This window comes from Hippoglossus hippoglossus, chromosome 16, assembly GCF_009819705.1.
Source record: "Hippoglossus hippoglossus isolate fHipHip1 chromosome 16, fHipHip1.pri, whole genome shotgun sequence".
Classification (NCBI taxonomy): Eukaryota; Metazoa; Chordata; class Actinopteri; order Pleuronectiformes; family Pleuronectidae; genus Hippoglossus; species Hippoglossus hippoglossus.
The window spans coordinates 8017115-8032519 of NC_047166.1; the positions used below are offsets into that span (position 1 = coordinate 8017115).

General features: G+C 42.6%; 1 protein-coding gene across 1 annotated transcript in view; it reads right to left on the reverse strand.

Moving 5' to 3' along the window:
* Positions 1–1779: 1779 nt before the first annotated feature.
* Positions 1780–15405, reverse strand: part of tmem145 (transmembrane protein 145) — a 35802-nt gene continuing 22176 nt past the window's right edge. The window contains exons 7-15 of the mRNA XM_034611436.1: positions 15331–15402; positions 13363–13431; positions 12676–12756; positions 12267–12345; positions 10157–10250; positions 8160–8332; positions 7403–7523; positions 6821–7009; positions 1780–4331 (exon numbers count right to left, since the gene is read on the reverse strand). Of these exons, the coding sequence (XP_034467327.1) occupies positions 4104–4331; positions 6821–7009; positions 7403–7523; positions 8160–8332; positions 10157–10250; positions 12267–12345; positions 12676–12756; positions 13363–13431; positions 15331–15402 (1106 nt within the window). The 3' untranslated portion in view covers positions 1780–4103. The remainder of the gene's footprint in view (positions 4332–6820; positions 7010–7402; positions 7524–8159; positions 8333–10156; positions 10251–12266; positions 12346–12675; positions 12757–13362; positions 13432–15330; positions 15403–15405) is intronic.

Here is a 15405-nt window from a genome sequence, read left to right on the forward strand (position 1 = left end):
TTTTGACTGGTCATAGGAAAAGTGTTACTCCTTAAAAATCTGCTGTAACTCATTTACCTTTTGTACACGTGTTTTTACTACTGTGACATGTCTAAGTGTTTCCTGTGGAGGAAGCTGCTTGTTCACAAAACACCTCGTCAATCAGCTATTTTTAGTGAATGTGCCCATAAGACTTTCACTGGCCATGTTGATAAACAATTCCCACCCCCCCAAAACAACAGTAATAAGTAGAACTACTTATGTCATATAAATCTTGTTAAAGATTTTTTCCAGACCCTTGTTTATGATTTGGTTTGTGCAAAGGATGAAAAAGAAATAAGGACACAAACACCGAGGGGAGCTGGGGCCAATCCCTGCTGACCTTGGACAAGAGGCGGAGTACACCCTGGACAGGTCGCCACGGTAACAAAGGGGCGAACGTACAGAGACATTCACACTCATCACACCTATGGGCAATTTAGATCTACATGTCTCTGGACTGTGGGAGGAAGTCTGACACATCCCACACAAACATGGGGAGAACACAAACTCCACATAGAAAGACCCAGCCAGCCGACGAGTTCAAATCCAGAACCTTCTTGCTGTGAGGTGGTCCTGATAACCACTGCATCACCATGTCACCCAGATCTTTCTCACAGAGCACAGAATAATATGACGCGTAGCTTATAACATCAACAGCTGCTCCGCTGCAGCACGTACATAAATATATATCCCATGTTACTAACTATCCTTATTACCTTTAACAAATACTGTCTCACTGCAGGACTCTTTAAGAAACGGACTTTAAATTCATTCATTTGTCAATAGGTAATCCAGTTGTAAATTTTCCATTATCTGACCAGGTCATGTTAATAGATTCATTATATCACTATGAATTATTGTTATATACAGTTGGGAAGCTGTTTGACAGTAGTAATCATGTATCTGATTAATAACTAATGCATTATATATATTATATAATTAACAGTTGGCCTTGTTGTCCCTACTGGCTTTTTGTCTTTCTTTGGCCTTATGACTGTGAAAAGATGTTAGATTTTGTTCTTTGAGTTGTTGAAAAAGTCTTAAAAGGTCTTGACATTTAATTTAGTGAAGACTGTGGAAAGCCTTTATGACGAGTCGGTGTCAGCAGTGAGGCTCATCCATCAGGCTGCAGCATATTGCACAAAGTTTTCATTATTTGTTACGTCATGGTGAACAAATAACAGAGCATAGAACAATATAATGCAGTATAATACAAACCCACAAGTCAGGTCTCATTTAAACTGAAGTGCAATAGATGAACAGAGGGCGTATTTACAGTAAATATTGTATTGGACTGTCATATTGCATCAAATTTGATGGGAAAGGACTTTGTGGAGAAAATAACTGAATTGAGCATCACACTTTTTTTTTTTTTTTACTCAACAGTGAAGTAATTTTGATTAGATTGTTGCAGGATTCGGCTGAAAGCCATTAGCAGATTTAGACCCTTCCTGGAAAAAACAGGGACAAACAAGAACAGTTTGTTGTGACCGTGCACTTCCACAGTCACAGAGCGGGAAACTGGCAGTGACTGAGAAATAATTAGGCTCTAGCCTACATCAGACTGTGACCAGCCTGGAGTCTGTCCCTGTGGTGTTTTACTCTAATGGACTCTTGTAATGAGAACAGATTCTAAATATGATTTACAGATATTAAATTTACCCTTTTGGACACATGCCCTTGTCGTAACTGGAACACAAACAGCCTCTCTTATTAACGCAGGAGCCAAACAACACACATAAATGCAACCAAGCTTTCTAATAAAACCATATTTCTTTTATTATTTTGGCAAAAGGTGTTTATGTACAGCGTATTTAGAATCGTCATTTGACACCATTAAAATGCATCTGAACAGTGCTTCAGTGATGTGCTCTTAACCAGATCGCTCTGAGTAGCCAATAAGCTGTGCTGTTTTTCTGTCATGCATACATAATCTCTTTTCTTCAACGTCTCACCCCTGTGTGCGTCTGTGTGTGTGTGTGCGTGTGCGTGTCAGTCCTGTCATTTAACGTCAATATGTGTAACATCGAAGCAGTGATGCAGTTTCAGGAAACCCAACAGTTAGTAGAGTCGCCCAGTCGAGTCATGGCAACCGTAGCATCAGGCAACAGCAGACAAAATGGCGGACGTGCCAAATATAAACCAGACACGATCAGAAATAACGACTAGTTCTCTAATTCAAGTATGAAGTTACACCTCTTGACTGCACTCTCACAAGTTACACACCACGGTCCTAACATCCTACAGTACTCCATCACAGCAAGACTGCCACTGATACATCTGCGGACTGTGCAGCAGAGTCCCGCTGATTTTAGGAATCAGAATTGTCAAGATAAAACTGTTGAATTCGTTGGTGCCCCCCCCCTTTCGCAGATTTTTGCCAGAAGCTGGTTGTAAACTCAGCTCAGAAGTTCAATGTTGAATCGCGTTGATTTAACGATGAGTTCTCTAAAAAGTCCGGACGTTTTTTTCAGACTGTATTTACAGGCGTATGCACGTGGAATACTACACGATGTGGTGTGGGTACAGGTTTCAAAGCAGTCGTATTAAGGTGACATCATCACGAATAATAAACAGACTAAGACCAGGAACATTAAAGTGCTCCATGCAGGACAGACAAAAATGTACAGTTGTGTTGCTGCTTTCACAGTTCATCTACAAGGCTTTTTTTTTTGTCATCGCTCAATGTTAGGAGATATAAAACTAGAATTATTTGCTCAGCTTTTCGTACGGTTTGAACATTCAAGGCCGAAAAGCTGACAAATAGTTATATATTTATATATATATATATTCATGTTTCAGGTACTAGACAGGGGTGAGGATCAAGTTACTTGTATTTTAAAAAAAAAGAGAAGCCTCCTGCTCTTTAATCAGGGACGTGGTGTTGCAGATGTGAGCTGAGAAGACGGCTATATTCTTCCAGTAACTTGAAAATCATCCCTGTCCTTGTGCCGTATTGCATCAGTACATTCACCAACGTCTACATACACAGAGATGACATTTTTGATCAGGCATGTTCTGCGCTACCTACGAAAACCAAAGCAGCATCGTAATAATCCGTTTCTCTTTCGACAGCACGTGAAGGTTTCGTCCGGAATAACAACAGAGTTTCACCTGTCAAAAATATACTAAAGCCTATTGTATGTATTTACAAAAGTATAGATTTCAATACACACAATAAGCAAATATTGTATGATCACGGGGGGGATACATATATCAGCTTTTTGGACAGGAAATACAATACAAACATGCTTGTTTTTACGAGTACCTAGAAGTGCCCACAGTAAACGTGACGTTTTACATTTACACATCAGCATATCAAACCAGAATAACCAGCTGCAATATTAAAGGCATATTAGAATATAAATTAACCCGACAAACTCCATTGAGAGTAAATATCTATGCTTTATCAAAATATGCCAAACATAAAAAAAAAGGCTCCTTTTCTTTTACATGATCATTTGAGTGGAATGAGAGTTTTACATGGTCACAGCACCGACTGGAATTTAATGATGTGGAAAAAACCCATGAAAACAAATTTCCTATTTTCTTTATTTTTTTTGTGAATAAAACTCTATATAGTGGTAGCTCTCTCCGGTTTTTAGCTATTTACAAACTCTTCCAGGCACACACCATCTCCACCTCATGAATTTTTGAATAAAAGTATTTCGAGAATTTTGTTCATTTCCGCATCCTGCACAGCTATCATGCTATTGCTCTGGCTACATCCACTTTGTCATCTTTCTCCCCGTGTGCCTTTTACTGCTCTGCATCAAATATTTATTGCTTCTTTATTCTTTAACAAGCTCAGCACTCCTCTATCTCACAGCTTTTACTCCTCCAGCAGCTGGTTTCCATTCACAGGTGAAAAAGGTAGCGTTTAGGGATTCACGGTTCCGATGATTTCTCTTCTCCATCCTTCCAATCTCAAAACTTTTTCTGGGCGGTCCCTTCTGTCTTTATTACAGTGAAACCTTGATTTCCACTTTTCCTTTGTATTGTCATTCTGTCCGCTCCCTCCATGCCTCCCCTCCTCGTCCCCCCCTCCCCCCCTCTCCCCCTCTCCTGACCTTCTCTCCATCTCACGCCTTGGTTCCGAACCCTCCTCCGCCCTGCATGCTGAAATACTCGGTGAACGAGGGGAGCCGGGGCGGGAGTGGGGGTGAGCGTGCGGCCAGGCGGGGGGGTATCGGAGGCGGGGGCAATATGGACGTCAGGTCAGCGGCAGTGGTGATGATCTTCTGCTCGCTGTTCCTCGGCACCTCGGGTCCTTTACAGGCCACTGTCTCCTCCACCGTCTTCACTGGATCCTGGAGGGAGGAACAGGACAGTTTTGCTCTTTTGACCCTGATCTTCAGAATATATGTTACTGGACAGAAACTGGGACCTTTGAGAAACCGGGTCAGTAACAACACACAGTGCATCACAAGCTGTCACGGTTATATAGGTCAGGGTAAATTGCACATGACCTGGGTTTGTTGACCTCCTGCCCTCCACACACTACAGCTCATCAAACCAGAACTTACTGTCGACTTTCACTTAGGCCTGGAGGACATGGTTGAAAGATACGAGACAGTTTTTACATCAATATTCATGCAACAAAATAAAGGCCCGTTTTCAATATTTTCAGTATTCATCTGGCATTTATTTTATTCTATTATATCTATTAACAGTTTGGTCTAGAAAACATTAGAAACTAGTAAAAATTTACAAGAGCAAATGACCATATCATGAGATATATTGTATCTATGTATATTTCTATGTATGTATGTATCTATCCATCATCTATCTATCTCCATCCCACCACCATTAGTGTATCTAATGCATGACAAGGAAAATCAGTGAATTCTCACATGATAAAGCATTAATCATTAAAGGTTTGGCATTTTGTCTTGCAGATTAATTGAAAATTACCCAACCACTGAAAATCAAAACAAAGTAATAAATGTTTCACTGTTATGAATTACAGTGAATCATTAGGGTTATTCCTTTTTAATTGTACCTTGCTTTGAATCATTAAATTGACAAACGGTATTTGCTAGAAAATGATAAAATCACCTGATGGCAGAATAATTAAGCTGAAATTTGATGATTGAATTCGCCCCTAACCTCAAAGTATTAGAAACACATTCATCCTAATGATTAGAACTGCAAAATCTGTATCAGTTAAAAGGACTGGTTAGAGTTTTATTCTTTTAAAAATCTTGCCCATCTTAGAAAACCAATGATACATTTGTTTTATTTGGCATTTTTTCAATTCGGCACAAACCTGCTGTGATAACCTCAGAATTTGCCCTTTTGGCCAATTTCTGCAAAACAATAGGGCTGCAGATTTACTGTGTTCCTTCACCAAATAACCCCGGTGTAATAGACTCACTGCGACAATGCAAGTAATCAACTGTAACTACATTTCCTTCACTTGAAGAAAGACGAGATGCAGAGAACTCTGTTCGACAACAACGAGAGGGTCTGTTATCTCCCACCTTGATTTTAGGGCTATAAAGACTAAAGGCCAAGTTTAAAATGATGGTGTTTTATTAGACTTTCTTAAGCAGCCGCACTCAAGCCTGGTCCTGCCAGTGTCTTCCAATTAGATGTCTGCTGCAAATGCATCAATTACGCTGCCAGATTTCTAGCAAGAACCAAGAGAGGAGGGCCCATAACTACTGTTTACACTGGCATTCATTTAGAAAATCGATTTTGAGCGCCAGGTTATAAAACACATAATGGCTTCGGAACAGCAGAGGGAACTGCTTTTATTCGGAGCCACTTCCAAATATAAATTAAAAACTTGTTTTCTCCACTTCGCACTTTTACTTTACTATATCTTGTGTCTATTGACTGCCACCTTGTAACTTCATGAAAGTCTTAATGCCTTTTTATCTTATAAATGCTTTTAGTTGCATTGCTTTTTGATAGATGACGCACGTGGAAACTTGGTGCATTTTGTCAACTTTCTGCAAAGTATGTGGGTCGATACGGTGACCGGTAACATAATCACAACAAAAGTGAGCGACAACTAATGTAAACAGTGAAATGAGAAGAGTTACCATCTGCGATCAATTTCCACAGCCAGCAGCGGCTTAAAATGAGTTGCTTGTCTTTTTGTCTCATTTCACTGTCAACATCCTTTGTCGCTCACTTCTGTTGTGGTTGTGTTTCCGTTGTGTGGCTTTTGCCATTCGCCCACTGCAGGTTGTCCCTTCATGTTCTGTCACTCCTGCTGCTCTCTGCATGTTCTACCAGTGTATCTGCAGATTCAGAGATCCTCTTCTGTCACTCATCCCTGTTCAGAGGGAAACAGCTATTTGCACAGATTTGAAAGTTCCCCAAGCTCGACGTTTCATCACGGCAAACACAACACGTCTTAATTTGGTCTTGTCAGAATTTCTGTTTAATGATTATTTCCTTGTGCCTAAGTGTTTTCCGAACAGAGCGTGTGCTATGTCAGGCTGTGTTCACTGTCATTCACCTGACGCCCACAGGAGGAGATGAAAGTTGCCGCCAAGAAATAATCCCAACACACACGTCCCCTTACGAATCTGTTATTGTTACACTGATTCCTTCAAATACAAGGCTTTGTTGGATGAGACAGTTCATTTCAAGCTGTGTTAAACACAGGGATTTTTGCATTTTTAATAACAAAAAATATGCACAACTGAGATTATTAGAGAGATAATTGAAAAACGATGAGGAGAAAGCATAAAAGGAATATAAACTCATACAGTACATGAGCTATAACTCCTACTTAAATCCAGGATGTCCAACATGCACCCAAACACGCCGTGATTCAACTCACTGATTGGATGGAGAAGAGCTCAGTGAAGTTCGGTTGAGAATCTCCCACGAAGGAGCTGTTTCCGTAAGCATGATGGGGGAAACTCTCTCCCCCCTCGCCCCCCTTCGGACTGGACAGCAGGATCCCAATCTGGGATGTCCGAACATGATAGGGGAAGTTCTTATTGGCTGCCGAGGGGCGTGTGATAACCTGGGGGGCAAAAGGATTAAAAAGAAAAATGTGTCTAACACATAGCCAGAGCACGTGAGGTCCAAGGGAGAGGTGGGAATTGACATGCATGCACTGAGCAGGAATATAAAAAGGAAATTTGCGTGAGCAGCACGGCCCATTAATAAAGCCCAATGTGTCGAAGGTGAGGAAGGGCTAGATAATGATGTGTGGAGGAGACAATCAGCATGAGATGTTTATGACTCAGAGATGGTGAATAATGTATGAATGACAGTGGCAATAATGACTTGAGTGATGTGAACTATGTGGGAGAGCAAGGGTGTGCACGAGTGGGCGTGCGCTTGTGTGTGTGTGTGTGTGTGTGTGTGTGTGTGTGTGTGTGTGTGTGTGTGTGATAGAGAGAGAGATACGAACAAGGAAGACGATGTGAGCGTAGAGGTGGATGCCGAGCTGAATCCCGTTGACGATCTTCTCCCGGGCCCAGCGGGGAATCCCGTAATTGGCGATAAGAGCCATCACAGGCACCGCGAAAAACCTGAGGGAGGCAAGCGAGTAGATTTATAATAAACATGTGGAGAAAACATATTAAAAAGGGGTAAAAAAAGATGCGAGGGGAGTTTGATGAGAAGAAAAAGGAGAAGAGGCTGCACACAGGGAGAGATAAAGGCGGGAGGATGTGAGAGGCGTCGATAATGAGGCAGGAGATAGTTGCGGCAATGAGAGAAATACAGAGATAATATTAGTCTTTGTAATCTACCCTTCATTTACCCTCATGGTATTATACACAAAGAGCGAAAGGCAGAGAGGCTGAGCAGTGTATGTACTTTCTAGTACAAAGCTTTAAACTATTCTTCACACACACATATACTAGCATAAATTATTCTAATAGAGGTGATCTCATCAGTAAAAATAGATATTTTTCTCTCGCAATCACTCATTGACGTATAATCATCTATAGTGCGACTGGAGCACAGAGGTTGGGCACTCAATGTTGCAGAATGGAGGTGTAGTGGTAAACAACTTTTCACTGCGGAGCCGTGATCTCGTGCACATAAAATATTCAAATTGAATGAACCTCAGACAGAGAAATGTGTTTTTGTTTTTCCTCTACACCTGCAGTTTCTGGTTCAGATGGTATTAGAGAGAAGAGGGGAAGATGTGCAGGTCTCACCATAGTGTGTACGTGGTGAAGAAGGGGATGTAGAAGGGCTGTTTCTCTGGGTAGTGTTTCAGGGAGACCAGCACGGCGTAGCAGAACCACACGTAGGCCAGCAGCTGCAGGCCCATCAGCCCGTAACCCGCGGGGCTGTCGTAGGAGTACAGCACTTCACCTGGGTCGAAGAACTGGCACGGGAACACGAGAAGTTATGCCAGATCGAACACACACATTTATAAATGAGCCAAACTTTTACACAAAGTAGGAGTGTCTGTGTCTGCTTCACATTCAGCCTGTGCCCTAATTACCAAGATGGATTGCTCACAGTTCAGCTGATGCACTGCGATGTCCGAGCCAAAACTCAGCTTGTAGCGTTCTGTGAGAGTCCTTGACATTGACACTTCTTCTCCACAAGTAGGTCATTGGTCAGTATGTGTGTGTGTGTGGGGCACGTGCACTTTCTGCTGCAGATGCTAGATTGCCTTTCACAGTCCAGTGACGGGATAGCGTTAGCCATACAGGGTTACTCTTGCTACATAATGCATAGGTGTGACTGCTCAGCGTGAAGCTTCTCGGGATCCGACCAGGCAACCAGAGCCGGGCCCGGCCCCAGGAACAAGCTTCAGGTCTACATTTCAGTTCCAATTGTAACCTAGTTTGCCGTATTTTTAGCCGGAGCTCCCCAGTGTTTTGAGCTCTTTAATGGCAGGGAACATGTAAGAGGGCAGGCGGCAGATAAATTACACTGCTTCGGATCCACATATTGCCGTGTGAGAGATGGCTATAGGCTCCTGCATTAAATATAGCACAGCTACTTCCCACTGCACTATTCCCACTGGGCCATTACCATGCTGAATTCAAAGACTGTAATCCACTGTCCCTAAATGTACCATCATTACATCTGACTGATGCTGCTGGAGCCTCTGCAGGAGTGAGCGGAGTAACTGTAACTCCCTGAGTGTGTTATTAATTCATAGGCTCATATGCATTAACACAGAGAATTCAGTTTCACATACAGAACATGAAGACACAGTATAATTAATGAGAGAGTACGGCTACGGAACTTTAAAGAAAGATTCACTGATCTATGACTTGTTATCTCACTCAGGTACAGTCGTTAAATAATGCAATGTGTGTGTGTGTGTGTGTGTGTGTGTGTGTGTGTGTGTGTGTGTGTGTGTGTGTGTCTGTGTGTGTGGTTGGGAGCTGCCTGGTTGTTCCTATAAGGATCCACAATTTATCAATAAATATCAATATCATTTGTTTTTTACTATAGATTTATTCATAATATTAATTCATAATAGGTTATGTATATGGGCGACTTGTCAGAGAAAAGCTATCCCAGCCCACGTTGATCTGTGGTTCCAACTCTCCCATGAATATTTATGCGATTATTGAAAAAAGCAGAAGACGGCAATCATTTCAGATTGATTGCAGAGACCAGTGTCCAACAGCGTCAGTCAGAAACCCGGCGATCACACTCGTCGCCTGGAGCGTAAAGTCAGCCGCTGGTCTCAGTCACATCTGAGGAGGCGGAACTTCAAAGTGTTCCCATGTTTTACACGATGGGATATGAATTTAAACTGACAGGTGACTGAACTGCTGTTAGTGCAGTTAGATGATTTTAATAATGTGAAATATAGTGCGGCCACTTGGATATTTTTACTGCTGACAATTCTGTCAATCAATCACCCCAATTAACAAATGAATGTTGGTCTATGAGTCAAGTTGATGTGGCAAGAAGGTCGGTGGTTCAATCTCCTGCTCCTCCATATAGCATGCCAAAGTGCCCTTGGTCAACTGAAGCCCAACTGAAGCCCAAATTGCAGTAGAGTCTTATAGAAGCGCAGTAGAGGCTCTGTGCGAATGTGTGTGAATATCATAGGATCAATATTGGTATATAAATAGGATCATTGCTGATTATTGTTTCTTCTCAGATAAAGCAATTTTTTCCCTGTGTGTGTGTGTGTGTGTGTGTGTGTGTGTGTGTGTGTGTGTGTGTGTGTGTGTACCTCTGCCTCGTAGATGAAGAGAATCACGTAGGTGATTGTGTAGACCGTCATGTAAATGCTCAACTTCACCGACCCACTGTGACTGATCCTCGCCCTGACACACACGGATAAAACCAAAAGGGTCAGAGGTTACACACGAGTTAGAGGAAGATAAGAAACAAAGAAACACACATGGGAGGGAGAGAGGGAACAAACACACAAAAACCTCCATTTGCTCCTTCATATCAAGCAGAGACGGCTGCGTCTAAAATGCAACTTTGCCAAACCACACAGCATAAAGCACAGAGCTTTATAAGTGTAGGATAAATCTTTGCGGGGTAAGATTCATGGACACCACAGGCTGTGAAAAAGGCTGCTTTGTTTTGCATCACAAAAGCAAATATATAATGCTTCATTATTTGCAGTCAACAAAAAGAAGCATTTCAGCGAAACGCCTTCATCAGCATTTGGAACGTACTTTAGCTCAGTAAATTATCAGCGCACACACCAGGGAAACGTATCAAAGTCGACTGGTAATTATCACCAAACTGTCGACTTCATCAGTCGCTGCAGATAAACAGCCGTGTTTGAAACTCAATGGGAAATTTAAGATTATTCACTGGGCTTTTAAGAAGCTTGAGGGAAGTCGAAGAGATCCCAGCATCTTCTGAGCCCAGGAGGACGTACGGATCCTGGAGTGGAAAATGCCAGTTTCAATTTTGCAAGCTCAGTTTTCACTTTATAAAGTTCAGTGTGGAAAAACCTCCGTGGAGATCAATTGAACCTGAAGCAGGTCCAACCTTCACACTACGAGCAGTGGTTCAGATGATGACTCATCGCCACTCAAACTCAAAAACCGGGTGAAATGCAATTTAACTAGTTCTTGATTGTGCACTGCACGGCCCTTTCCTCACATAAAACCTACCGAGAGAGCAACTTCTGGGGTTATATCGGTAGAAATGGAACAACATTTCAAGAGCTGCCAGCATGATGGGTTTCTTTCAGACTGACAACTAGTATTGGAAACTGGAAAATGAGAAAGAGCAACGATAGCCGGGTGAGTGTGGGGCGTTCATTCAGTCGGATGTGGGACGGATGCATGAGGAGGTTTCAGCGAAAGAGAGCATTCATAAAATCAGCAGCAGGGGAGGAAGTACTCAAACATTTTACTTTAGTATAAAAGTACAAATAGATTGGACAAAAATGTAAAGTAAAAGTACCACATTAATGTTACTACTTGCCATTTCCCTAATGCAACAGTCAAATACACCATTAATGCCAACATATAATAAACTCTGTCTATATTCTTTATTTATGTAATTGTTTATAAAGAATGTTGCAGATGATGTTACTGAAAACATTTGCATTGTCATATTAATTAACGGACTCTTCCAAATATGTTTTAGCTGCTTGTACATCGGTGATGGCGCTGCTGCAGGAGGCGGGGTCTAATGTAACCGGCCCGCTCTGGTTGGATTAATGGATCATTATCGATTACTTAAAAAAAAAAATGTTTAAATGTAACACAGTGCTTTGTAAAAAATATAACGGAGTAGAAAGTACAGATATTTGCTGATATATGTTGTGGGGTAACAGTGAAAAATATCCCAAACTGAAAAAATAAAGTATAGTTTATTACTTCTGAAAAAAAAAAAACAGTCTATCTGAAATGATGCCTGTCCAGAGCAAATGTCAACAGAGAATAGAGCAAACCACAAAATGTGTCAGCCATGTTTTGTTGGGGCAGAGGTCGTCCTTCGACACAAACACAAAGGTTCACAGCGGAGCAGCATCAGGTGTTCATCCGCACCATCAGCTCCAGCGTACTAACTGACTTTCTGAGTGACACCTAACACTGGCACGTCAGGAGATAGTGTTATGACTGTGACAGCGCGGCCTGACAGTGAGAGACAGAGGAAGCAGAAACACAGCTGCAGACGGCTGACAGGGCTCGAGTCAACACAGATACATCAAGGCTCAAACAAAACGCACACACACACACACACACACACACACACACACACACACACACACACACACACACACACACACACACACACACACACACACACACACACACACACACACACACACACACACACACACGAAGAAATGACTGCACACCCCCTACCTGGTGACAGTGAAGCCTTTGCCCAACAATATGAGCATCAGCAGGAACACCAGGAAACTGACGGAGAACAGTAATTTCCCTGGAGACGGGCGGAGATGAAATGAGAGAGAGAGAAAGGGAGAAGAAGACAGAGGGGTAATTAGGTCGTGGTTTCCCAATGCGTGATATCAGAGGGGAAAGATAAAATCACGTCACCACACAAACACACACACACACACACACAAAATCAGACATGCCTGTCAAACCAGCTATTACATCTCCTCACATCCGTCATCGTCCACTCTGTCATTCTGCTCAGGCTGCGTGCGATTTTCAAGTTCGGAGGCAGCGTCAGTCAGTCAGTCAGTCCATCACAGACAGACAGACAGACAGACAGACAGACAGTGGCCAATGCAAGAGAAGAACTCACCAAGTATTTTCAGGCTGCCGTTGCCAACTCCATCTCTCGCATACAGGCCCCAGTAGACACAATGAAACAACAGGCTGAGCACTGCCAAATGGAAAAGATATAGTGAGGACAGAAATGTGAAAACAAGGGGAAAGACATGGGAGAAGAAGAAGAGAAGGCGATAAAAGAGAGAGGATGTAAAGAAAAAGATAAAGAACAGAGGAGAGATGAAGTGGAGAGTGAGACAGAAAAGCAGAGGGATTGATAAAAGGAGATGAAAAGGGAGCAGCGGGCTTGAGAGAAGTGGGAGAAAGGGAATTCAGGGGGGGCAGGAGAATCGAGAGCAGATTTGCAGGGGGGGGGGGACAAGATAGCGAGGAGGAAGAGGGAGCGAGATAAGGGGGGAGAAGAGAAAAAAGGAGAGGATGGGGTGAGAAGAGAAAAGAGAGGGGTGTTCGTCAGCGACAGCATGCACCGCTGAGCACTGTGGCACAGCACGTCTGTTTACAATAGTTTCTATTCAGAGGCTAATAACAGTGATATTATCGCAGCTCTTGAAGTGGGGATTAAGGTATGAGATGCTGCAGCCACGCAAGAGGCTCATTGTCATCTTAAGTATGTGTGATAGTGCTTGTGTGTGTGTGTGTGTGTGTGTGTGTGTGTGTGTGTGTGTGTGTGTGTGTGTGTGTGGAGGACAGAAGCTCTCACCCTCCACACCTGCCGCCGTCATAAACATTTTGTAGGTTGTGTGAAGAAGCTGTCTTCCCTTCAGATTGTCTGCGGGGGGGTGAAAAAACAGAGTGAGATAGAGGTGATGAAGGTGTGTTTGAGCGTGTGTGTGTGTGTGTGCATGTGCGCGAGCGTGTGTGTGTTGTTGGGGATGGAGATAAAAAGGATGGAGATATGCTAACAGATGGCGGCGGAGAGCGAGAGAGGTACGGAGAGCGAGAGAGGCAGAAGAAAAGAAAGAACAAGGGACTGGGCCAGATAAACGACGCGGGGAGCGACCATTAATATGCATCCATCTCCGGATCTGGAACACTGACACGAAGAGTTAATGGAAACTCGATCATGCGATCCCGGGACGACTCCGTCTGCAGAGGAAGACGCTGCGATTCAAGCAGAAGATCTAGAACAGCTACTAAACTTTTTTGGAGATACGAGTGAGAAGAAACAAAAGCAGATAGTTTAGTTCTGACAAGCTCAGATTTGGAGATATCAAAAATCTGCGGGTACCAAAACAATCAAGGTGAAAGGTTTTTTTGTTTTATTTTTGTTAAAACTACATTAAAATGAATTTAAAACCCATCATCACCATCCAGAAACAGTATCTCTTTACTGTCCATTAACCATAGCTTAAATTTGAACTACTGAAGAAATAGTGAATGCACAGTGTGAATTCTGCTGTTGAATTTTTCAACACTTATTCATCGCTGTGAGCTGCACAAACAGAATTCTGTGTTGACTCCTCTTCTATTCCAGTGGCTGCAGAAATCGCTTTAAAACATTGTTGCGTGGCTGAATCATAGACTGTTTATAAAGATGGACGACGTGACTCCTCTTTCTTCTCACTATCCAGGAAAACTGCCATCGTGAACATTTCGAGCCACAGTCTGCATGTTTTTCCATCAAGTTTGGTTTTAATTAGATATTTGTTGCCATAGAACTGTGAGAAGAAGTAGCCGCGAGTTAGTGAGGCCGGCAGACTCACTCGACCAATCGCGGCTCGCTATCAGTACCATTTTTTAAATGGCATCAAATACATAATAAAAACAAAACCTACATGAAAAATTAACACTTGAACAAACATCAGTGTTGATAAATACTATCTAAAATGACATGAACCATCTTTCTACGTATTTTACTGCCTATGGCCCATCCACTCACATGGAGGAGGTGGGATTTGATCTGACCTATACTGCAGCCAGCCACTAGGAGGCGATCAAGACAGTTTGGCTTCACTTTTGGGGAGGTGTCATGTCATCCATCTTTATATACAGTCTAAGAGCTGTAACCGAAAAGCAATGAATTCTTAAGGCATCTGAACGACCCTCACATTAAGGCCATACCTTGTTATGTGGGGTCACAAAGAGGCTGTGGTTTCATTTTGAGGGGTTAGAAATCAAGGAAGCAGGGAACCACAGCATTACAGATAAATATGAAAATATGCATTTTGTAATGTAAGTGACCCAAACCTTTAACAGTTCAGAAAATGGAAGATAAACCCGATGGCTACGTGGTAAAACTTTACATTAAGCATGTTTGGAATACGTTTAGTTCTTCCTTGGGGCTCTTCTTCTCAGTAGCTGCAGGTTATTTGCGCTGTGACCTTCATGTGACGAATTCGCTTCCTTGATGGTAACGCCACCGCTACCTTCTCCACTCAACCGTTCGCCTTTACATGGAAAAACCAGCCCCGCTCTCCCCATCCTCTCACTCCTGCATCTGTGTAGCTCGCACTCTGTTCTGACAAACTCCTGGCTCCTGGGAGCGAACGGGCACATGCTCCACCTTTACTTATCTGAGGAAACATGAGAACTTACTCCTATCCCATCAAGAGAACATGTAGATTTTATAGAGAGATCTCAAGAATAGGGCACTTAACGGCTGCCGCGGGCTTCGAAAGTCAGAATACAGAAAGAGAGATACAGTATAAGTGGACAAGACGGTACTTACAGGCAAAGTAGCACGAGAGGATGAACACCAAGGAGAATATGATCAGGAATGTGATGTCCGTCTCCAGGATTCCTG